This window comes from Rhipicephalus sanguineus, chromosome 11 (genome assembly GCF_013339695.2).
Source record: "Rhipicephalus sanguineus isolate Rsan-2018 chromosome 11, BIME_Rsan_1.4, whole genome shotgun sequence".
NCBI classification, from domain to species: Eukaryota; Metazoa; Arthropoda; class Arachnida; order Ixodida; family Ixodidae; genus Rhipicephalus; species Rhipicephalus sanguineus.
The window spans coordinates 60990777-61014339 of record NC_051186.1 but is presented as its reverse complement, the minus strand read 5'-3'; the positions used below and the strand labels follow the sequence as shown (position 1 = coordinate 61014339).

The window sequence follows — 23563 nt, the reverse complement described above, 5'->3', positions numbered from 1 at the left end:
GAGAGCGAGTATAATTAAAAACAGCGGGAAATGAAGAGGACTAAAGAAGAGTGGACACAACTCGAGTACTGCCTTTCAACTGAGAATTTATTGAAAGAACACCTTAAAATACTATTATCTGCGCATGCTCTTACGAGGCACAAAAACAAGGCAACTCGTGACGATCACTTTTGGTTAGGTAGGACAAGGCTCATGACAATAACGCTGGGTCGTCAACAATTAAGTATAATCTAAAAAGGAAATTTATGTATCCTGGAGGGCGACTGTGGGCTGACTAACGCAGTTACGCACCTGCGCACTGTATTCTGTAGGCCTCAAATATTCCACGCGTCCAATAACCGTGGTGGCGGAAAAAAAAAACCCTTTGTCGGAAAAAATTTCGCGGTGCACCCGCAATCATGGCACCCGCACCGCCAACTGCGTGGAGCGAGCATTGCCAACTGCGTAGAGCAAGCATTGCCGCCCAGAAAATTTGGTGCTCCAGGAGACGCGTGATTGCACATCACCCAGATTGACCTATGTACTGTACGCACTTCCACACGTAAGGGGATGCTGTACACGACGTTAATGGCACATGACACAATACATTAGCGTGCTTACAGGACCTGATCCTTTACCAGTCGGGCCTTTTTCCACTCGCTTTGGCACCACTGAGGCAGAATTCGCCTACTTTATTATAGGCTGAGAAAACCACATGAATGCCATGACGCGACCTCGTCTTTTTTAGCCTATGCGATTGTTGGTGAACGTATTACCCTGTAAAATGGTCATATTTTCTCATTTTCTCTCGCTAGTGCCGCGCCTTTACCCTTAAAAGTACACCTCGGCTCTCACATAAGCTTCTCACAGGTTAACAATACCACACTACAGGATATCTGGCTTCTTTTAGCCTCAAAATGTGAGATTTAACAATCTCTGGCATCTTATGGTCACACGACCTGTTCTTGCAGACCTGAGGGTTGAAAAGGCAATACCATTTATTTATGGAATTAGGATGGGCGGAATCGAAGGAAAGCAGATGTGTCGAAGTATGATGGCGACACTTCCAACGCACTTATCACAAAAGGACAAGCTTAAATCTAAATACTGTAACAGGCCTTGCGACGGCATTTCGCAAGTGAATTTCAAGCCAAGGCTTTTCTCAAGATTTTAACAGGTAAGGTGCTCTAGCTCCACGTAAAATGTCTGTCGTGACCTAAAACTATCATCATCGTGAACTGGCACGTGCTCTTTTGGTCCTCTTCTTCGTCTTCGTCATATTCTGTTCGCTCCCAGAACACCAGCGCCGATTTCTCCGGCGAGGCCTGTAATAACCCTAATGGGTGAGAGAACGATACAGAGAGAGAGAGAAAGAAGGAAACAGAGAGACAGAAAGAAATAAAGATTTAAAGAAAGAGAGAGAAAGAATTCTTGCCAAAAGAATTTCCCCGATGCGGGATTTCAGCCCGCGTAGCCTCGATCCGCAGGCAAGCGTCTTAAACACTCGGCTATCCAAGCACGCTAGCCCACCATAGCATAGCCTGGTACACTATTGTGGAGCAAGGGGGGGGGGAGTGAAGTGAGCGTGAGGAGCGGAGTTGGGATTGTGAGGAAGAGGGAAAGGAGAAGAGGGGAGGTAAAGCGTAGCAGAGAAAGAATTGAGACAGACATAAATAGCGAGGGAGAAAGATAGAAAGAGAGAAGACCAACGAAAGAGAGCGAAGGAAATAGAGTAAGAAAGGGGTGAAGAGGTAGAAATGTAGAAAGAGCAAGAAGGCGAAAGAAAATAGAGGGCGAAAAGGAATAGACAGAAATAAACAGATGAACAAAAGACATAGAAAAAAGAGAGAGAAGAGAGACGAAGAAATAAATAAATAAATAAATAAATAAGAGTAAAAGAAATTAAGCAAACTTAGAAAAACAGCGAAAGCCAGGACTACATAGGTGCCTATCAGCTCCGCGTGCCTCTTTGTCAAGTCCACTTGCCTGTCTTGGCTGTGTAGCATAGTCCCAGCAGAAGCCATTTTCTCCTTTTACGTCCCCAGCGACGACCTTCAAGTTCAGGTCGTTGAGTAGTTCAAGGGCACGTTGGCTGGCTTCTTATGGCTAGCTTGTCTTTTACTAGAACAAAATGTTTCGCTTTGACACATTTCCTTTATCCAGAAATAGTTCCCTCAGAAATAAAAAAAAAAGCCTTCCTTGTCTGACCTAGGCACCGAGTTCAATCTCTGTGTAACCTGACCCATCACGACAATGAACGCGATCCGTAAGCATTATCTCGTTCAAGCGTATATTATATTATTTGGTTTGAGTACATAGAAAACACGAAGACACAGAGGAAATAGGGAGGGAACAGGCTGACAACTGCCACCTAAAGGGGCACAACGCCTGCCTGCTCATTTGGAAAAGGGGGAAACATTGGGGAAAGGAAGATGGGGGGGAAAGAAAAAGGGTAAAGAAAATAAAGACAAAAACAAGCGACAAACAAGAATAAGTGGTCACAAGGAAAAATGTCTATACGCGCGAGGCCAAATCGGTATTTTTTAAGAAAAGTAAGTAGGGCTCGATGGGCCTGGCTTCACGTTTCCTTTATCCAGAAATGTTCAGAAATCACAACCTTCCTTGTCTGACACTGGGCACCGAGTTCAATTCTGTGTAACTGACAGTCCATCACGACAATGAACATCCGTAAGCATTATCTCGTTACGTATATTATTATTATTTGGTTTGAACATAGAAAACGAAGACACAGAGGAAATAGGGAACAGGCTGACAACTGCCACCTAAAGGGGCACAACGCCTGCCTGCTCAAGGGGGAAACGGGGAAAGGAAGATAAAGAAAAAGGAAAGAAAATAGGTAAGAAAAAAAACAAATAACACTCATAAAGGAAAAATGTACATGGTATTTTTTAAGAAAGTAAGTAGGGCATGGGCCTGGTCAGAAATAAACACTTACAGCTGCATGTATTAAAGCACTGCTGAAACGAGGCGAAGCTGTTGTGGCCTTTCCCACAACGCTTTTTCGGGAACTCCAGACAGACATCACGCCTAAAGTCGAAGAACACGTATCTTCTTTTGAGCATACACTGGTCAGGTTCCGGATCCGCGCTACAGAGAGGTTTGGGCTTCATTCTCGCTGGAAATATCATGAAAGCAAAATTTACACAACGGGAAATAAGGTTGAATATCATATAAAAACGAGAAATGAAAGTTTATACTCTCGCCCATCACTACACCTTACAGCGAACCATTAGGGCATGTTTTTCAAGTTTATTTGTTTTATCAGAGCAATTTAGAGTTAGGAAATTATTTCGGTAATTATCTTCAAATTCGTCGGACTCTTTCCTTCCTCTCTTTTCAAAAATACTGGAATGTAAAAATAATAGGAAAGTAATTGCAAATGTAAATAATAGTGAAGTAATTGGAGGTTTTTAAATAAAACTATTTTTTGTTCAGAGCGAGCTACAGTCATCAGTGGGTAACTTTCCACTACTATCGACTTTGGGAGATTTCGCTTTTTGGTGGCATGATATGTCGCTGAGTAGCAGGTCAGGAAATTGATTCAGGCTGACCTCTCAGCTTTTCTGTCAAAATGAACCTCTCTCCGTCTTTCTCGTAATTTCACGGCGGGAACGAATGAGTGCCGAAGATGAAGCTTAATCTTCCGGAGAAGAAATATTGAATGGAAGATAGCCGCCGATATGGAGCCGAGAAATACACACTAACGTGTAAGCTCGAAGCAACGAGCGAGAAAATAAGGAGCAACGGAAGCGAAAATTGTTTCCAAAGACATAATATGTCTTTATAACGTGTTTCCATAATAAGCATTGCCAGCAATACGCCTGTGTGCCGTGATCTGAACGCTCAGATGGGACCCTGTATTCTAATGGCGGTCAGGTGGCGTCAATACTAAGTTTGTTTTTCAGTATGAACAAAGTATTAACCAAAACGATGATTTTCTGCTTCGCGGAGAAGAGCTATAACTCACAGTGCATTAATGGCCACTGTTGTTTTAATATGTTGGTCTGCGAGAAGCTATCTCACAGTGCATCACCACTGCGTTGGTTGCTGCTTTGTCTTTATTTTGAGCTTCGAGTTTTCATAGTTTGTAGACATCACAGCTTATGAAGAATGGCAGTGCACGTAGCTGTAACCTCTGTGATGCACAACCATAAAAAAATTATGTGAGATGGCTACTTTAAGAGATAAAACCAGCAATGCTTGTGAGCATTGGTCGGGCTTGAAAATCGCTTCATAAACCGCTTCGCTAAAGGGTCGCTTTTACAATGTAGCATATGACTGGGATCTGCATTAGCGTTGTTCTTCAGTGCTCCTTCATTTGCTTGTTCAGTGCTTCAGCGCTTTTGACGCTTAGTGATGTTTATTGCTGTTTATTAGTGCTTCGAAAGGTGGCTTTGAAGTACACCTGAAAGTTGATTCATAACTTGTGTCCGAAGTGGCGATCAAAATCAATAATAATATCTGGGGTTTAACGTCCCAAAACCACGATATGATTATGAGAGACGCCGTAGTGGAGGGCTCCGGAAATTTCGACCACCTGGGGTTCTTTAACGTGCACCTAAATCTAAGTGCACGGGCCTCAACATTTTCGCCTCCATCGAAAATGCAGCCGCCGCAGCCGGGATTGATCCCGCGACCTTCGGGTCAGCAGTCGACGCCATAACCACTAGACCACCGTGTGGGGGCGAAGTGGCGATCAAATGGGACATTTCGTACCAAATTGTACAAAATTTTTGTTCGTCAATGTGTGGGTATGGAATTGTTTTAATATCAGTTCTGAATAAAGGGTAAGAAACCTGTGCTGACGCCATGGTTTTCAATTGTGCAAGGTATTTGCAATGGACTGACTGTATGTTTTCTTTTTGTAATACTAGGCCTCACACAAGCATTAGCTATAATTTGATGGTTTGAAACAGCCCAATGTAATGTTGTTACCAGAGAATACATGGGCCTGGGTCTCCTAGAAATGGGATATTTGTACATTTGTTTTACAAATATTTCAGTTACCTAGTAACTGAGTTACAAGGTTAGTGTGCGAAGTAACTTCTGTTAACATGATGTAAAAATAAACAGGGGCAGTAAACACTATCATATACCACTAATGTCATGTCCCGTGGCTTGTTCTTTTATAGTGATATTTTAGGCAACTAGAAATTATTGTCAAAACACGAGAATTTTCGGCGAGTAACAGTTCTTTGAACAGAGAAAATGTACTTATAGTTTCACCGCGATGCTATGAAAAAGGTTTACCGCGACTCGCGTGATTCACGAGAAGTTTCTTGTGATATACCGGCACAAGTACGTTGAAAACTTGCGCGACGTGACTTATGGGAGTATACGGATCTGATACAATGCTTATGCAGGCCGATTACCGCAGATGTTTGCAAAAAAAAAAGAAAAAAAAGAAAGAAGTGCTCATAACTCAAGTGTGCCAATGGCAAGATAAACGAAAAGGTAGCCAACAGCACAGATCACGACGCTTGTGTTGTCAAATGTTTAATATAACAAGTAAATCTACCTATGCTTCAAAAGGAAAGCGGGAATGTGCATGAAAGCATTTTTCATGATCGAGCGGTTTAGCGCATACAGGTGTGCACACCTACAGTTCTAGATCGAGGAGCTATGAAAGCAATGCCTTGGGAAATAAGATTACCTTCCGCTTTGCCTCTTAGGCGCATGCTTTGTTTGTAATGTGCGCATTTATTTTCTTCAACGCTTGCTTCATTGTTACCATATATTTGTGTATGCGAGCATATTTACTACTTTTTATGTGTATGACGAGCATAACTGAACCGCCAAACTTCCTTAGTGCGTAAATTCTGGTCGTATTACGTTCTTCTTTGAGGTTGCTGGTGTTGCGCCAACTCAGCAGCACAACCATGATCATCGCAACTCCGTGATGGCAGATCGCATCTGTTCAAGGGCTTCTTTACTTGAAAAGCTTCACATACTTTCATCACCACGGAATCGTTAGAACCAATTTTATACTCACGATTGCACGTCCACTGACACTTCAGTTCGGTCAGAAAGACGTTGCAAGTAGCGCCGCAGTTCAAGTAGCTGAACATTTTACACGACCTCGATGGGAAGTCATAGTACCAAGCGTGGCGTAGCGCACTGCAGCGAACGAGAACCGCTGGTTTCAGACATTGGCCCAGCATCACCTTAGTAGGTGCTGGAAAAAAAAAAGTCTTGCTTGAACCACCGCAATTTTTCATGCCTAGGATCGAATTTTAAAATGCATAGTATACATCTAAATAAATTAGACAAATGATGCGCATGACAATGCTGACGAGTGGGCTGGTAGTTATTGCGTGCAACACAACACGAAAACGAAGACTGAATAACGCACAAGCGTGGTGCTCATGGTCTTTCCTGTTATAGAGTGTTTCTTGGTTGAATGGTTCTTTTACAATATACAATGTCGTCTTATTCAGGCGAAAGCGTTAAAGCGACTCCAAAGAGAAAAATGATTTTTCTCGTATTAGCAAATCTGTTTTTCACGGTATCAAAATCACCACGCTTCACCTAAGAGGGGGGCGTAAAATCTGCCCCTTACATTGACTCTTCTAGTCATCTAAGAAGGGGGGGGGGCGCAAAATCTACCCCATATATTGACTTAGTAGGGTGGGGGGGGGGTGCTGCGATGAACCTTCGTTCCCCCCCCCGATGGGTAAAAATGAACCCTGCGCACATTGCCTATGTTGGCCTCTAAGGGGGCCAGAACATTTGCAAACCAAGTTTCAGGAAACTGAGTTCAGGCTATGTCGCAAAATTGTGACAAATACACTTTGAACGCCGTGAGGTCATGCGCGGAGATTTCGGCGCCAAGTTTAAAAATGAAATTTTGACCTTGATTTTCTCCTTTATTAATAAACCAATGATGGTGAAATTCACGCCGTTAGAGTTCTCAGAGTACAATTCATTAATTTAAACGAATTCGCTGTTTAACATAAGTGTCCCTTTAAGTGGCTAATGAGAAGCGGAATGTGACCGCTAACCGGAGTCCGCCGTCGGTAACAACGCCTGTGGTACCAAAAATATCACGTGACCCGAGTGGCAAAAGCTGCGCGTGAACATCGTGCCCTCCGAGCGACAACCAGTGGACCGGTGCCGCCGCCTCTCTGCTCCTCGGCTAAACTCTCAAATTGTTCTTCGCATCGCTTCAGCGAGATGGCGTGCCGTTACGAGCTTCGTGGGAACCCCAGTGGAAGATTAAGTTATCTGGAATACCGGCGTATAAACAGTACCGGCGTTCCTTCTATTGATACGTAGTATTAATGGCATTCGTAAGCGTATTCCAGCGGGGACGAGCAACGTTGAGTCATAGAAGTACATTTATAAAATTTATCATGTTTCTCTAGAGCGGACTGTCAAACTGCCACCAAAATTGACGTTAGGCAACCGTTTATATAATAGGTTAATTCACGACCTCCGCTGCGTGGTCGCTCGCTGCGTTACTGCGGCGTGTTTTTCAGCGTGTGTGTGCTACATTAAAATCGCGAACTATAAAAACTATATTTATGCCTGTTGTTTAATTCACGCAAGTCTCTTGTAAAATGTTTATTTTCAATTTTCTCTTCCATGGGTCTTTATAGACTGTGCATCACTTGTGGCGCATACACGCACACCATACTGTGGTATGCGGGTTTGTGCCACAGGTGGCTGTGGCGAAAGAGTTTCTTTATGTACGCGACAAGCTTGACATATTGCTTATGTCATGACCTGCCAGTGATGTTCGTCGTACACTCATATCAACCTCGAAGCAAGCCGAGCGACCTACACTAAGGAGAAGAAAGAGTCGAAACAAGACAAGGGGTAGGGGGGAGAAGAGAATAAAGAAGAAGTTCGATAGAACAAGATGGAGTCTCTTGTGTTCAGTTACGAAGTGAAGTTTTGTTACAAACCTAAGCCAGTTTTGGTATATAAGAAGTTAAGGATGCGACCACAAGAGTGCCTAGACGTAGGTGGCTACATAGGTGGATAGACAGAAGCATAAAGATGATCCAAATGACTTTTCTTTGCAAAATAGTGCTTATAATTTAAAAACGAAAGAACTCCAGAGTATAGTACGGCAGGTACACTCACGCTTGCACGCCTCCATACACTTTACGTGCGATGCAAAGCTGTTGCTGCCTCGGTTGCACAGTCCGGGACTTATCTGCCGGCAGACTCTCGCCTTCTGGTCAAAGTACCATGTAGACGTTATTGGTTGACAGGTAGCATTAAATGGCGGTTTTAAACAGCACAGAGGAATTCTGCGCGGAGGCTTTCGGGTCAATTGACCCAGTACCTGGAAACCTGTAAATATGCATTATCATGTTCACTACCGAACGAATATGCCCCGCCACGGTGGTCTAGTGGTTATGGCGCTCGACTGCTGAGCCGAAGGTCGCGGGATCGAATCCCGGCCGCGGCGGCTGCGTTTTCGATGGAGGCGAAGATGTTTCAGGCCCGTGTACATAGATTTAGGTGCACATTAAAGAACTCCATGTGGCCGAAATTTCCGGAGCCCTCCACTACGGAGGCATCTCTCATAACCATATCATGGTTTTGGGACGTTCAACCCCAGATATTATTAATACCGAACGAATATGTACGCAAAAATGGTCGTTTTCAAAGAGTTATTTCGCGTGGTACCACAAGTGCACAAGAAAAACATTTCGGCAAAACTTTCATTTTCAATTGATAAAAATGAGAGTCCACAAAAAGGGATTTAGTGTCAAATATGTCAAAGACGCCGCCTATCAGTGCGATTTCCGGCATTCAGTGCTTCAAAAACTTTTTAATTATTCTTAAAGACCAATAGCATAACTATTGTTCACATTACTTTTTGGTAGTGGCAACAACTTTATTGAAAACACCGACAAACACGTGGCGTGGCCCTAGGTGCCCCTGAGGAGGTCCTGAGACCCTCTCTCCCACGCTAACAAGATATTAATAGGAAAAACTCTAAGAATCTAGGCCTAAGCAGCCGCGCGCTGCGCGATCTGTCCACCACCGTTGTGTTTTACTTGCACACTACTCATTAATGTTGACGCCTGCTGTTCACCATTGGAGTAAATGTAAATGACACTCAGGGCGACAAAGGCGCTAGTTTTCAGTGGCATTGAGTAGTAATTGTTGAGTGTTATTCTTAGTTAAATCAGCTTAACAAATCCTGTCCACAAACGTAGATATAGGTCGCGAAGAGGTTATGCTCGTCATAGCTTTCTGCGGAACGAACTTCGAGGGCGCATGTGCACTGTTCCGGACATTTTTCTTCAGTAATATCAAATGAAATTGCAATTTGTGCTAAATGTAGTGATCCATATTGCGTTTTGAAACGACGTTTTACAGATGCTTTTAAATAAACAAATAGCCGTATGCAACAATTGTTATTCTTCTCTGTGCAGCAGATTCAACACGGAGATAGGAGCCTGGTTTGTGTTTGCTGCTAAGATGGACGGCGTGGATTCGATTCTCAGCCACGGCGGCCGCATTTCGACGTAACCGAAATGCAGGCGTCATTTTCGGCGAGAAGTGTCGCTAACAGACGTAGTGTTCGCGGCAGAAGCAAAGATCGCACCAGGTGCACATCGAGTGCCAATGTTCTTTATGTGCGTGTTGATGTCATCTTTGCGTGGTATTTACGATACGCTGTGTCCAGGTATATATAAAAAGCTTCAGCTACCACAACGGTGAAATCGTGATCATGGGAGGTAGTCTTCGCGATGGAGATGTGCCACTGGGCGTCAACGTGGATGCATCCACGTCAAACGGTGCTAGAGCTGCCAAACACCAATAGACATTGTACAGGCTTTCATATATCTTTAAACAATAAGCAATACTTCTGTGAAGACACGTTTCACTTTCGTGTTATGCCGATTCCCATGACGGAGGAATCAGCCATGTTTTTTCCAATAAATGTTTTACCACCACCACCACCGCGCAGCAAAGGTGGGTGAATTACTTTAACCGATGGGTGGCGCCCCTCCTAAATTCAAACATGGATCTTCAGACCACGGTGTTAGAAGTACAGGTGGAACGACGCAGCACCGGCGCCATGCGCTCGCTGCGTCGAACTTCGGTTCCTCCGCGCCGTCACGCCGCGAGATGGCAGGAGCAGTCAAGAGGCTCACAGCGGCGCGCGCCGGCCTCTCTTCGACAAAGCCACGGTGACGAAGCAGTTGTCGCCACATTGCTTCCTCGTTTAATTCTTTTTGTGCGATGGCAGGTCATGCTATTCGAGTGAGAAAGCCGTGAAATGGGCAAAAAGTGTTTTGTGCCGCGGTGCAACTCTGTGTACAAGACCTGCACTGAAAAGTCGATTTTTCTGCACCCCGAGATGCGGAACGCCTGAATGTTTGGCGCCATGCGATTCCGCGCAAGGACCTCGTGCTGCAGTCGACTGATTACGTGTGCGAGAAGCACTTCGAGCCGAGGTACATAACGAAGACGTGGGAAGCAGTGTACAAAGGGCACGTTCTTGTGAGCACATCACGAAAGGCGGCTCTGGCTAATGACGCCGTGCCGACGAAGTATTGAGTTCCTTTTGAGTTCATCGTCTTGAGTTCATCCACGCCGTGAGTTGGCCCGTTTTTTTAACACCTACGTGCGTGTGCAGTCTTTCTCTCTGCGTGCGAAAGCTACGCTTGTTAACAATGAGAATATCTGGGGTTTTACGTGCTGAAACCACGTTATGATTATGAGGCACGCCGTAGCAGAGCTCCACAAATTTCGGCGATGTGGTGTTATTTAACATACACTGACATCGTAGAGTACACGGGTCTCTAGCATGCCGCCTCCATAAAAATGCGACCGCCGCGGCTGGGATCGAACTAGGGAACTTCGGTCAGCAGCCGAGTACCGTAACCGGTGTTCCATCGCGGTTGACTGGCTACGCTCGTAAAGACTCCGCACACCGCGATCGACGTGTTCCTTGAAAGACGAAGTATATATATATATATACGCTGTCTTCGGGTGACTATACGAGACATAAACAGTGAAATATATTCCTCAGTTGGCAACAGAGAAGAATCGGAAGCATATATCCACCATTCATAATGTCTCCCCTTCTCGCAGTGCCAAACCAGGATGCTTTTTCATATCCTTCGTCGGTGCCTCAAACTTAGCTGCTGGCATTCGCTAAAATTCAGTATTTTATGCACGACCAGCTAAAAAGCCGCATTCGTGACACATTTTTTTATCCGCGATCAACGAACGCAAATTACTTCGAATGTTCGCGACAGCAAAGACGGTGTGCATTTTCTGTTGTAATGCTACGGCTAATGCGGTATTTTTTCTAACTATCTAAACTATACTTCTACAAATAGAACTAATATTTGTCATATTTCAGCGTGACGTCACTGTCATATCTTTAATTGTCCGAATGAGGAAAGCATATGTTGAATTTGCCACCGACAACCTTCGCGGCGGCAAATTCAACGTATTCAACAGGTAGCGGCTGTATCGTCCAAATTTCGATTTATTCGAAGCTATTATTTATTTATTTATTTTTGCACTCGTTATAGCGCGAACGCGCAGTTTTTTATTCATTTCGAGGGGCGGTCGCGGCTCCGAAGCGACCACGCCTGATACCGCTCTTGAGCCACCAGTAGTGTAGCGCCATCTAGGGCCCTGTGAACAAGACGCCACAAACCGGGGACAGAAGTTCGCCGCTTCCGGAGGCGCCGTCGGTCCACCTATAATACTTCTAACACCGTGCTTCAGACAGTGCTTGACACGTACACATGGGCCGCTTACGTGTTGGTGAATAAGGCCAACCGATGTATGTTCAATCTGAACCGGGCAGTGCTTGGAATTGTAAAACTGAAGGGCGACATGAACTACACGCAGGCACTGAGGCATCTGGATGTGAAGAAGCTCAATGCGATGAAATAGTGGTATGCAACTGTACATACATACATGTCTCTCTCAGATTGGTTGTCTCAACTTATCGCAAAACCAAAACCCCTGAACAGCTGCGCTCAGAATTAGCACTGGGCAGTATGGTAATCGTCAGTGAACTTTCTTTAAAGATGTCAAGGAGAGTGCAAGATTTAATAGATGAAGGTAAGTTATTCCAAATTAAACGTTCATTGAAAGCATATGTTTTATTTCGTTGCAATTGGTATGAAGCATGGATGAAAGGAAATTCTTATTAGCCGCTAACCTGGTAACATTTTTATTCTGCAAGAGCTCAATTGCTATGAGCTGAAACGTAAAAGTATTATGATTGACCGTGTGGATTATTACGAGCATTCTAATGTGGAACAAATAATTAACAGACTAGATATTGTGCAAGCATAGTAACACAGATACATTGGAATACGCAGAACTAGAAGAGATAATGTGGATTCACTGATTTTGTACATATCGAATCCACTCCATGACAATGGACAAGCTTACGGGTAGCCCCGTGAAACAGTACCCTAATTATTGTGACTATGGATGAAATCAAAATACGACGTTAGGAAAGCCTCACGAGAAAAATGAAAGACGAGCTTTGGATAAATCGCGGATACCAAATGCAGTTTGCTGGTTGAGGTGATCGAAGTGGCATCGCAATGTAAGGTTCGCAGATCGAAAAGTGGTAGAGCTAGCATACATTCGTTCTTAAACAGCGCACAAGCTAGACATCATCGCAAAAGCCGAACAGCACCTGCTAAATGCCACAGCGTGATCAGGAAGAAGGAATTAGACCTGTTTTTCCTCCGACGGCAGCTTCAACATCGACTGCCCGACGTGTTTCCGTCTTTGGAGGAATTCGCTCGAAATGTGGCTGCAACAACAGCTCGGAAGCAGCAAGCGGCCCACAAAAGCAAGCTCACGACACTTCAAGGAGAAAAACCCCACCGCGGACATGACAACGATAATTTCGTCGTCAACCTGTCCTCCAGACAACTCTCCCCTACCGAGCATAGCGTGCTGGCCAAGGGACACAACTTCAACGTGAACACGGCGCATCCGTCACTACCAAGGATCATTGCGGCTACGGAGGAAGGCAGAAGACGACTCGACAACAGCATTCGAGAAAATGTCCGTCTCAAGGCCATCGGTGTACTATCAAAAATAGGAAAGCGCCGTGAGCACATGTCGAGGGAGGAGAATAATGCGATCCGTTCACTCCGGAATGATGAGAACATTGTCATCCTCCCAGCCGACAAGGGCAACGCAATGGTCGTGCTCGATAGGGAGGCGTACAGCGACAAAGTGCGTGATCTCCTTCACAGCCCGGCCTATGAAACGCTGGCGAAAGACCCCACACCAAGAGTCCAAAGGGAACTGAACAAGCTCCTGGCGGATATCTTTAAGAGGCACCCGGAGGCAAGAACCACCTACCTCCAGCTTATCTGCCGGAACGGCTCTGCACCAGGATTTTACGGGCTTCCCAAGATCCACAAGTCCACTGTCCCGCTCCGTCCTATCGTGGATTTTACATCTTCTCCACTCCGTGCGCTGTCCAAGTATCTCCACCGGACTCTGGCGCCGCTCGTGGGAAAAACACCAACTCACATACGCAACGCCAGCCACTTCGTGGAGCGCATGAAAGATGTGACTGTGAGCAGTGATGAGTGCATCGTTTCGTTCGACGTCGTGTCTCTGTTCACCAGTGTGCCCATAGCGCTAGCAGTGTCCTGCGCACGAGCAGCTTTGAAGGATGATAAACTCTTGAGCGGAAGAAGCTGCCTAAGCATCGACGAACTGTGTCGTCTACTGGAGTATTGCCTCAAGGGGACATACTTCAGCGTCGACAGGATCTTCTACAGACAAGCCAGCGGGACCGCGATGGGGGCGGCGATCTCCGTTACAGCTGCGAACCTCACAATGGAGCACATTGAAGAAACGGCACTAGGCTCCTTTATTGACAAGCCGAAAGTGTTTTTGAGGTACGTGGATGACTGCTTCTGCGTCATAAAGAAGTCAGCCGTAGGCAGCTTCCTCCAACATCTGAATTCCGTCGACCAGGCGATACAGCTCACGGTGGAGCGAGAGCGAGACGGGACGCTTCCGTTTCTGAATGTGGCAGTCGGGCGGCAGGGCGAGCGCATGACCTTCTCGGTGTACAGAAAGCCAACGCACACCGGCAGGTATTTGCATTTCACGTCCTGTCATCCGACTGCCCACAAAGCTTCGGTAGTTTTGGCGCTCGTTTCACGTGCAAGAACAATCTGTACGTCGGAGGGGGAGAGAAAGAGAGAAGAGGAGAGGGTCGTCGCCGAGCTGCTAAAGAACGGATACACCAAAGCTTTCATTCGCCGAGTGTTGCGCCGTGGGCCGAAAGACACGCTACGCGACCCCCCTCCCCCCTCCCTGGCCACCCCACCGGCCACAACGGAATCCAAGAAGCCAGTCCAGCGCATTGTCATACCATATGTGCCGGGCATCAGTGAAGAGCTCGCCAGGATTCTCAGAAAAGAGGGGGTCACGGTGATACACAAGCCAGAGTAGACGCTCACCCGCCTGCTACCGCGGCCGAAGGATCGACCCTCGAGGGAACAACACCAGGGCGTAGTTTACAAGGTGCCGTGTTCGCAATGCCCAGCTAGCTACATAGGCGAGAGCAAGTGCTTCCGAGAAAGAATGCGCCAACATAAGAACGACGTCAGGAAGATGGAAATGCAACGCAGCGCTCTTGCAGAGCACTGTGAAAAGCACGACCATAAGATCCACTTCGACGGCGCTTCTGTTCTGGAAACAGAAAGGAATCTGGGAAGGAGGCTCTTGCTCGATCGTGGCACATTCAAAACACGCCGGCAAATGTGAACCGGTCCCTGGGAACAATGCGCTCGGTTTACGTTCACGGCCTCCGAAACGTGAGGGAAAGGGAAATCCGGAGCCGCGGTGGAACAAGTCGGGGAGAAGCTTCCATGACCAAACCAGTCACCCCGTGAGGAAGGGGCCGAATCGGTCCCGAAATGTCGGGCTCTCTTAAACTTGGCTGGAGCCATATTAACCTTCTAAATATTCCACCCAGCCAGACAGATTTCTGTCGAAATGTTTACATTGAAGAAATGACCGTGTTAGCAATTTCTGAAACCTGGAGCGATGAGCCCACTGCAATCACGGGATTGCAATGAGTCGTCCACAGCAAGCGGCTTCATTGCAGCTGCGGCGGCGTAGGCACATATCGGCGATGCGCAACTTCAACGTAGACCGCATCCCACTTCGACGGTCGCCAGACACCAAACACACACAGACAAGCAGTGGAATCGACGAGGTCTGCGTTGCGCACAACCGTCACAATAACAAGGACATTGCGCTCGCCGCGATCTACGTGAGAACTGTCTAGAACCCCTTCCACACATACACACGGGCCCATGAAACGTGTGTGCGTACTCCATCATAACGGACAAGCATGAGCACTACAAAATAGCTATGTTGAAGTTGGCATCGGTAGGCAGCTGTAAACAACTGGCTATATAACACAAGTGCGACCCTTCAACCTGTGTGTTTGCGTACAACATTCGCGCCTATCTTTAGCGTCATTTCGTAACGTCTCGCGAAATGTAAAAAAACTACGCCACAGTCACCTTCCCGCCGCATGCTTCGCATTACATAGATTCCTAAGGTACGAGGGATCTGGCGAATGTTTCTTGAAGACGTATGAACTATGTAATTGCAGCGACACCGAATAATGATGTTATCCAATGCAGTATTTATATTTATTGTAAGAACAGTAAATTTTTTATGAGATGAATATACAGTTGTGTGATACGCGTACAAAAATGATAGTCGTAATTGGAGGAGTTAAAAGAAGCCGGGAGATCCTTAATATAGGAAATAAAAGCAAAGGACCTAGAACTAAGCCCTGTGTTGCACCCTGGTTAATGCATGTTGTTCCGGAGTAGGTATTTGCTACTGTATTGTGTAATGCCGGCCAAGTAACTTTTGCAAGGTAGCGAGCGTAGACTCATTGGTTATACCATCTAGGGACGTCTAAAACAGATCCCAATTAATTGCCTGAATCACTAATATTTTTTTGTGGTAACAGTCAGGGACAGTGCGTCTGGATTAGTGGTTGTTGTATATCGACTTAGACATTGATAAGTAGTTACTGACATTTCTAGCAAATAAATATTTCAAGGGTATATAAACTAGAAAAGAACCACAAGTAGTCGGCATTTACTAAATGATTGTCACCTTGTTTTTTTTTTTAAAGAACAGCAATATTCCGAGCGTCTTTTTAAATGAGAAGAAAACAGAATCTTGCCTAAATGTAAGATTTGTAACATTACAAAGCGTGTCGCAGACTAACTTTGCAACAACTTTTCAGTGCCTCACAGAAGTTTCAATCAAGTCAAGCCACGTATATTTAGGATTAGCAATCGCGGAAAACACTTCACTTGGTGTAGGTGGTAACAGGTGGAATGACTGCGTCGTACGGCTTAAAGTATTATACAACTGCGCACGTAGGCTCATATCAGTATAAACGGAAGAAAACTGGCCTGAGAAAGCGTAAGCAATTTCGTTTGGACTTCAGCCTGCCCTAAAGGCTATCAAGCACCGTCAAATAGGTTCAGAGGTATACTACTTTAGTGTCCACAAAATGTCAATTATACGAGCAGAATTGCACCATGTGAACTCGTCTTTTAGCGTCAGCTTCGAGGTCTTCATTATCCGGAATGAAGCAAGCGTCCGCGAGTTTATTAACAAGAAAAAACACACGCATAGATGTGAATTTTCTAGGAAGTAACGAATTATCACCTACCATTAACGCCGCAAACGGACAAGACAAGGAAAAGGCAGCTGCTGTATAAAGACCGCATTGCTAGGTGACCGTTTCTAACTGATCCTATAACAAGTTCGTACTTTTTCCAAGGAAAGCGTGATAACAATGTAAGCAGCGTTCAAAGCAGCTATTCTTATTACCTATTGTTCGAAATCACGACCTGGCTGAGAAAAAGAGAACGTTTAGCTATATTGTCTGACTCAGTACTGCGATACGTAAGGCTGCAGAAAAGAACAAAAGTAAATCCAAGCGACATTTGCTTGGTCCGTTTCACTTTTATTGCGTCCACGTATGCACAGATGGCAATTTCGCGCGACCGTATATAAGCTTCCAGCGTTCGTCGCATTTAAAGAGTTGATGCTCCTTCGGAAGCGAGGACGTACTGCATGATAACTAGTCGTAAATATAATACAAATTTGTGAGATAATACTTCACAGCCTTTCATAGGAGTATTGTTGATTTGCAAAGTAGAGTCACAAGATCTGTGGCAGTCAACAAGGGAGTGCGTGTCGTTAGGTAGAAGCAGGACATTCTTGCGCAGCCGGAGCGACATCCCTCTTTGCGCGTTTTGTGTTCGCAATTCCTGATAACGCTCACGCGTCGTCTGATGACGCACACTCTGCGAACTTAGCAGGTAAAGAGCCGCGCAGCTATACGGATCTTCCTCCTTTAGGGGGAAAGTGACTTACTAAAGTCGTAGCTTTATTCCGTCCCTTTTCCCCGGATCAACGGAGGTGCGTTGGCATCTGGGGCACGATGCACACGGACGGAACCCGTGAGATTGGGCGCCGGCGTGCCAAAGGCAGCTACCGGGAACCTAAATGAGCACACCCGAAGGTGTTGAACGTGCAAACGTTTTGCCACCACACTCCACGACATGCTCGCCATGAGGAAGGAGAGCTGGCCAACAAGTCATTGACCGCCAACCTGCGCCCTCCAACCCGGCGCTGATGCTCTCCGACGCCAGGCACCAGCAATATTCTAAGGAAAGTACACGTTGCCCGTGACGTACCTCGAGGAGGTCGGGAGAGCTATGTTAAGAGGCCACGGCTCCTATTAAGGTGGATTACACGGGCGCCCAACCACCCGCACCATTCAGGCACCTCTGAGCGTGAATGGAGCTGGACATAACACTGGACCAGCCTACGAGGACCGACGCCTGGGCTGCGGCTGCCGCTAAGCTGCATTACAGAGGTACGCAAGCTCCCCCAGCCATACAGCCAAGTAGTAAGACTCTCTCACAAGGAGTGTGAACCCGTGCTAAAACCTCCAAGTAGTTGGATTGCAGGTGCTTACCAGAATCACCCAGCCACATCAGCATGGTTCCGTTCGCTAGGCGCGAACAGATGGAAACCTTCCTTGGATGCACACCGGAGACAGAGTAGTCTGCTGCATTCGTGCGAGCCTTGACCAACAGCCGCGCCCTCAGGCAATGGGTTACAGAGGCTTGCCATATACCTCCGGCGAGTACAAGCCAAACAGTGTACAGAGTCACACAAGTCACACAGCTAACCTCAAGGACACGGGTTCGATTCCCAGCCACCACGTCCGCATTTTCATGGGGCCGTAGTGCAAAAGAGCTCCCATTTACTAAGATACATGTGCGCGTTAACCTCTTGAGGGACGAATATTTTCGCTAATTGTGAAGCTTCCAGGGTCAATATTATATCGCAGATTGGGAATGTTCAGACTGTCGTTTTTCGAAAAAAAATACATAGAATTCTTCAGACTAAACATGAAGTCATCAAAAAATATTTGACGTAAGTGGACATGTGTTATACATTCAGTTATAATAAAAATTGCGAGCAGTCTGCAGTAAGTCACGCAAAGCTTTGCACAGCGAAGCACGAACCCATCGCCGCTCGTACTTCCCGTCGACCGACACGTCTAGCTTCGAGATGCGCGGCTTCCTCCTCGGGAATACGCAGCCAGGCTATGCACTATATAGAGGAGGTGGCGCGCGATGTCTCCGTAAGTGGGCGTGGCTTAGCTACTGCGCATGTGCGGCTTGGCCAACTGGTGCGGTATCTGGTCGCTAGGCGACGCGATGCTTGCTTCCTCTTTCTTTCTATCTTTATTTCTCTCTCCACTACTTTCTCTCTTTTTTGTTGATGTTCTGGCTGTCTCCCTTTCTTTTTCTTTCTGTATTTCTTTCTCTCCATTTCTCTCGTGCTCATTCCTTCAGTGCTCCGCTTTACTCTCCCCCCTCCTCTTTTCCTTCCTTCTCCCAGTCACATCTCTCCTTGTCAAGCTAACTTTCTTTTCCCACTCCCTTGCTATAGAAGGCTATGCTATGTTCTGCTAGCATACCTGGATAGCCGAGTGGTTAAGACGGATCAGGGTACGCGGTTTCAAATCCCGCCATACGGGCAAGTCTTTTTCAGCAAGGATTGTTCTCTTTCTCTTTCTTTATGTCTTTCTTTCCGTCTCTCTGTCCGTTTCCCTTTTTCTTTTTCTCTCTCTCTCTCTTTACCCGTTCTCACGTAGCCGCACAGTGGTACATACCCGTAAAGATGATGATAGCTTTCGGCGATCGACTCCCAGAGAACGATTTGCGCAACAGCTTCGCCGTTAAAATAAAATTAAGAATTAAGCTTGTATGAATAGTGAAGCGGAGGCTTACCTGAGTAAACATGTCTCACAGGCCTAGGAAAATTGCGCACAGCAGAATACTGTCACATTTCTACCAGTCGGAATCGTAGTGCCGCGCCCGCTTCTGGTAATATATTCCTCGGTCGGATCCGACTTTCGAACTGGTCAGCGATTCCTCGTCTCGGCAGCTGACATCAAATGTATATGATTCCAACTCGGCATTTCGGCAGCCTGAATCAAAAGAATTGTCGCTTGACTCAATCGCAGCAGGGAAACCGGCGCGCATGCCTATAGTGTACTAGAATATGAGTAGTGTGCTCAGGGAGGAGCCATGGCTGCGGCAGTTGACATCGACAGCCGCGAGATGGCACCACCTGAGCATGGGCTGTCACATCGCGCATTGCCAGGCATTGCTCCTGATGCGCTTCCGTGCTTTGATACGTCGCGCTTAATAACCTTATGTGTTTAATTGCTGACACGTCAGCGACAAGCATTCCGAATGGGTGTGGTCGTACATGCATTCAAAACAAAACGAAATGCAATAAAGCTGAAACACGCGCTCCGAATGAAAAAACAGGCACTAGCATACGACAGCGAAGCAGTCATAACTGGGGAAACAAAACTCCCTGCAGTCTCTTAAAGCTCGGTCGATGAACGCATAAAAAATTAGGAAGCTCGATGTATCGAAGGAGCATCTATGTACCCTGAAGGTTTTTGTTAAAATATCACTATAACGAGTCGTAGCCTGCACCCTGCGACAGCTTCGACTTTCTTCGTTACGCGCGGCACCGTTCTTGTTGATAGTTGCCTCATGCAATCGTAATTATGTGGCTTAGGTCACAAAACTACCGTTAGACTGCAAGGCACGCCGTAATGGAAGACTTGTGAATTATTTTTACCTCCTTGGGGCCTTTAACGTGCACCTAAATCTATAGATGAACGGGTGTTTTTGCATTACGCGCCCGCCGAAATACTGCCGCCGTGGCCGGGATTTTGCATTGTACAGTCAAAAGGAAACATCACTTGGCACCACTGCCGGACTGTAGAAAGAAACTCTTTATTTACGTGCGCGCACACTGCAGTGAGCAGAAACACTGATCAAATTAGTCGCCATTCCGAAGGGTTATCAGTTCATGACCGCTGATCACGGTGGCACCCTTAAGAACATTGACTGATTCTCGCATGCAGCTTTTTTTTTTTTTTTTTCGTTTCGCCTCTCGAGACTGGTTGATACCGTTCACGAAAAAATGAAGTCGTGTTAGCGCATAGAACTTTACCACTGCAGCGGTCAGGAGGTCTGCATGTTGGCTGCAGTCAAAGTGCTTTTTTGCGAGCAGCATCACATCAACAACGCTGTTGCTGCACAGCTCTTGCTTGCTGAAAAAGGTGGTAAATATGCCCTCTAGCTTCTTCAATGCCTCAAATAAGAAGTCAGACGGGTAGAGAAGGCCACCTCGGTCACAAAGCTATGTGAACTCGCAATTTTTGCCGGTTTAGCTGTGGTAAGCAAAAGAACGTTCCTACACTCTGTGCATGCCATTTCGCTTTAGGAACTTTCGTGCCACATAACCGGACATATAATATATGAGCCGATCATTACTCTTCTGCTCCACGTATTCTTTGTGATCAGATGGAATCCTCTGAAGTATGCGCTCCACCAAGTCTAGGTTCCCTGCTTCAACAGCATTGTCCAAATCGTCAACTCCGACTTCTCGCGTGGAGCCGACGGAGCTGAATCAGTGGCCTCACCGTCAGCACAGGGCGCTGCAGTTTTCTTGGAGATTGTAGAATCAACCGCAGAGTTCTTCCGCTTTCTTGGAAGTCTTGGATGCGACGCTTTCAATGACAAGTAGCTTGGGGCATTGGGCAGTAACGTCGGCACGGCGTCCGGCGTCAGCTCTCGTCTCCCACGGGGCACGCGAACTTCTTCGCCGTTTATAACGCGCACGTAGTATGATCACACATAACGGCTCGAAGTGCAGCTCACATACAGAGCAGCTTTCGTCCAGGGTCCTGTCCTTACGATGTAAATTCCGCTCTCAAAGTTTTCTCCGTGCTTTGTCTTTTGGAACAGCGAAAAGCGATGGCTGCTCACCTTTTTTTCCAATGATAACCTGTTTCGCACCCAGGTGCAAATCAGTGTCGTTACCGCCGACGACTCGGCATTGCCTCACTGTCGCATGGCCAGCAAAGCAATCGCCAGAAAAACTTCCGCTAAGCGAGCGCGAATACAAGCAACAGGTCACTGCAAGGCACCCGACAAGACAGAGCGGCAGAGCTACACAGAAATCCTGCCAGCCCATGCTACGGCAGCGCCGCCACGCCGATCGGCTTTTTCTCCACGCGCGCCGCTTCACGCGATGCATGGCGAGAGAGGGCGTCTGAACACACTACCCCATATTCTAGTACACTATACACATGCCCATGTCATCATCACTGTATATGTGAGCGCATGCAGGTAATGTGTACGGTTCTGCGTACGTCAGGACTGCTTCCGATTCCGAAATGAGTCAGAAACTGCTTCGGATGACCATTCACGGTATCGCCACTGAGAGGCTGTCAATTTTCGCGATTCTCGTGACAGAAAACGCTCAGGCACAGTTCAGTCGTTCGTATACAGCATCATGGTTCGTATATATCGGCGCCCACCCCTGAACATGTGATATTGCACCCCTGTGGCCAATAGACAAACTAGGATCAAGTGGCTACCTTTGGAGATATTAAAGACGATAGTCTTTCTTGGGGAACTTAAACGCAGAAATTTTGGTCTGTCTCTCTGTCTGTTTGTCTGTCTTTCACCCGATTCAGCGACCCGGCCAAAATCGAACCACTCGCTTACCGCCCACCCATCTTGAGCTGATACGGCTGTTCATACTTGTGAACGTTGTCGATCAAAAAGTAAATACTACGCATATCTGAGGCGCAACATCATTAGGTAAGTATTAGGCGGTGTGTTCCTTTAATAGAAAATACATAGATACGTAATTCTAAGGACCCTAGTTTCTTAAGCTGCGCTGAAAATGCGACTGGGCTGAAAATGCCTACGAACGCCCTCTGCCACGGAGGAAGGAAACCCTCTGCACAAGCTCATGTTTCCCGATGTATTGCCAGATGGCGTCCATATCTCACGCAGCGTAGAGTTACTGCATATGCTACCTTTCTGAAGGTAGCATATACAGTAACTCTAACGCAGCGCCTCCTCTATCGTCTTTACACGGCATTTGCAGCGGAGCACACAGATACGCCGCCAATTTTGATAAACCAGATAGATATCAGATTTTACTGGCGCATCAAATTTAAACCGCCAGATAGATGAAACCAAACTTACCACCACGCGCTCGCGCGGGAATATGCGAACGGGGCTCTGTGAGCTTAACAAACTCACGTCTAAGCAAAACTTGGAACGGAAATCGAACGTGAACAGCGCCAGAAAAACATTCCCTTGATATTTTAGGGTGACAGAACTCACTGGTCAAGAAATAACTGTAAAAAATGGCGTTTCTTTAAACATTCTGACGGTGCCGTAAATATACGGCATCGACCATTTCGGACTTGTTTGCAGCATGGTATATTAATGAAACAAAGCCTCAATGGGCCATAGGACCAATGGCTGCGAAAGTTAACTGAAATAAATTAGTGCCAGAATACAGCGCACCTCAAAATAATATCGTGGTTTCATCAGCAAAAAAAAACCTACACAGCTTTTTCTTTTTATGAAATTCGACCGCAGCAAAACGTTAATAATTTTCATAAGCGTGCGGACTTAAGACCTAGCCCTGTTTCATCTGTCTCGTCCTTGTGTTTTCGCGCTGTTTTTCACTATGTTATTAATTTTCTTTAACAGAACGACAGTTGGCTTGAAAGTACTTTAGCCGCATTTCGATGGGGACGAAAGGCAAGAGGCCCGTGTACTGTGGGAGATAAAATCATGAGGGCAATTTACAACGGACACCGACCATGAAAGTACGTACAATAAATGAGGTTTGGGCTCCCGCACGGTAGTCTTGTTCACAATGAAGATACCGGCGAAACTGTTCCTGTTATCCTTGCATTAATACGTGACCTAAGTAACGTGGGCAATTGCAGTAATTACGACGTGTATGCGGAATGGTATGGTTTATCAGAGATTAAAGAAAAAGTCGAGATGACCATTTCCTTTCTCTTTGCGTTATCTTTGCCTTATCCCAGTCTATTTCATGGCCAGTTGCTTCTGCGTGTTCGGTCAGAGCGTTCGACGACCTCTCCTGTTTTATAGCG

At 46.3% G+C, this 23563-nt stretch overlaps 1 protein-coding gene across 1 annotated transcript; it reads right to left on the bottom strand.

Annotated features, from left to right (window-relative positions):
* Positions 1 to 929: 929 nt before the first annotated feature.
* Positions 930 to 16802, bottom strand: LOC119375075 (tissue factor pathway inhibitor 2-like). Its single transcript, XM_037645272.1, has 5 exons — positions 16694 to 16802; positions 8089 to 8301; positions 5993 to 6175; positions 2936 to 3115; positions 930 to 952 (listed from the first exon to the last, which is right to left on the bottom strand). The coding sequence occupies exons 1-5, from the start codon at positions 16749 to 16751 to the stop codon at positions 930 to 932; spliced, it is 657 nt and encodes a 218-aa protein (XP_037501200.1). The 5' UTR covers positions 16752 to 16802.
* Between the last annotated feature and the right edge of the window lie 6761 nt (positions 16803 to 23563).

What these genes read in the sequence shown, in the direction of transcription:
- LOC119375075 (XM_037645272.1), bottom strand. Translation starts at nt 16,751, where the DNA reads ATGCGGTCTTTATACAGCAGCTGCCTTTTCCTTGTCTTGTCCGTTTGC. An exon ending in GTGTATGGAGGCGTGCAAGC is followed by an intron (nt 6,176 to 8,088) that starts GTGAGTGTACCT and finishes TTTTTTTTCCAG; the next exon opens with CACCTACTAAGGTGATGCTG. An exon ending in GTGCTTTAATACATGCAGCT is followed by an intron (nt 953 to 2,935) that starts GTAAGTGTTTAT and finishes TTCAACCCTCAG; the next exon opens with GTCTGCAAGAACAGGTCGTG.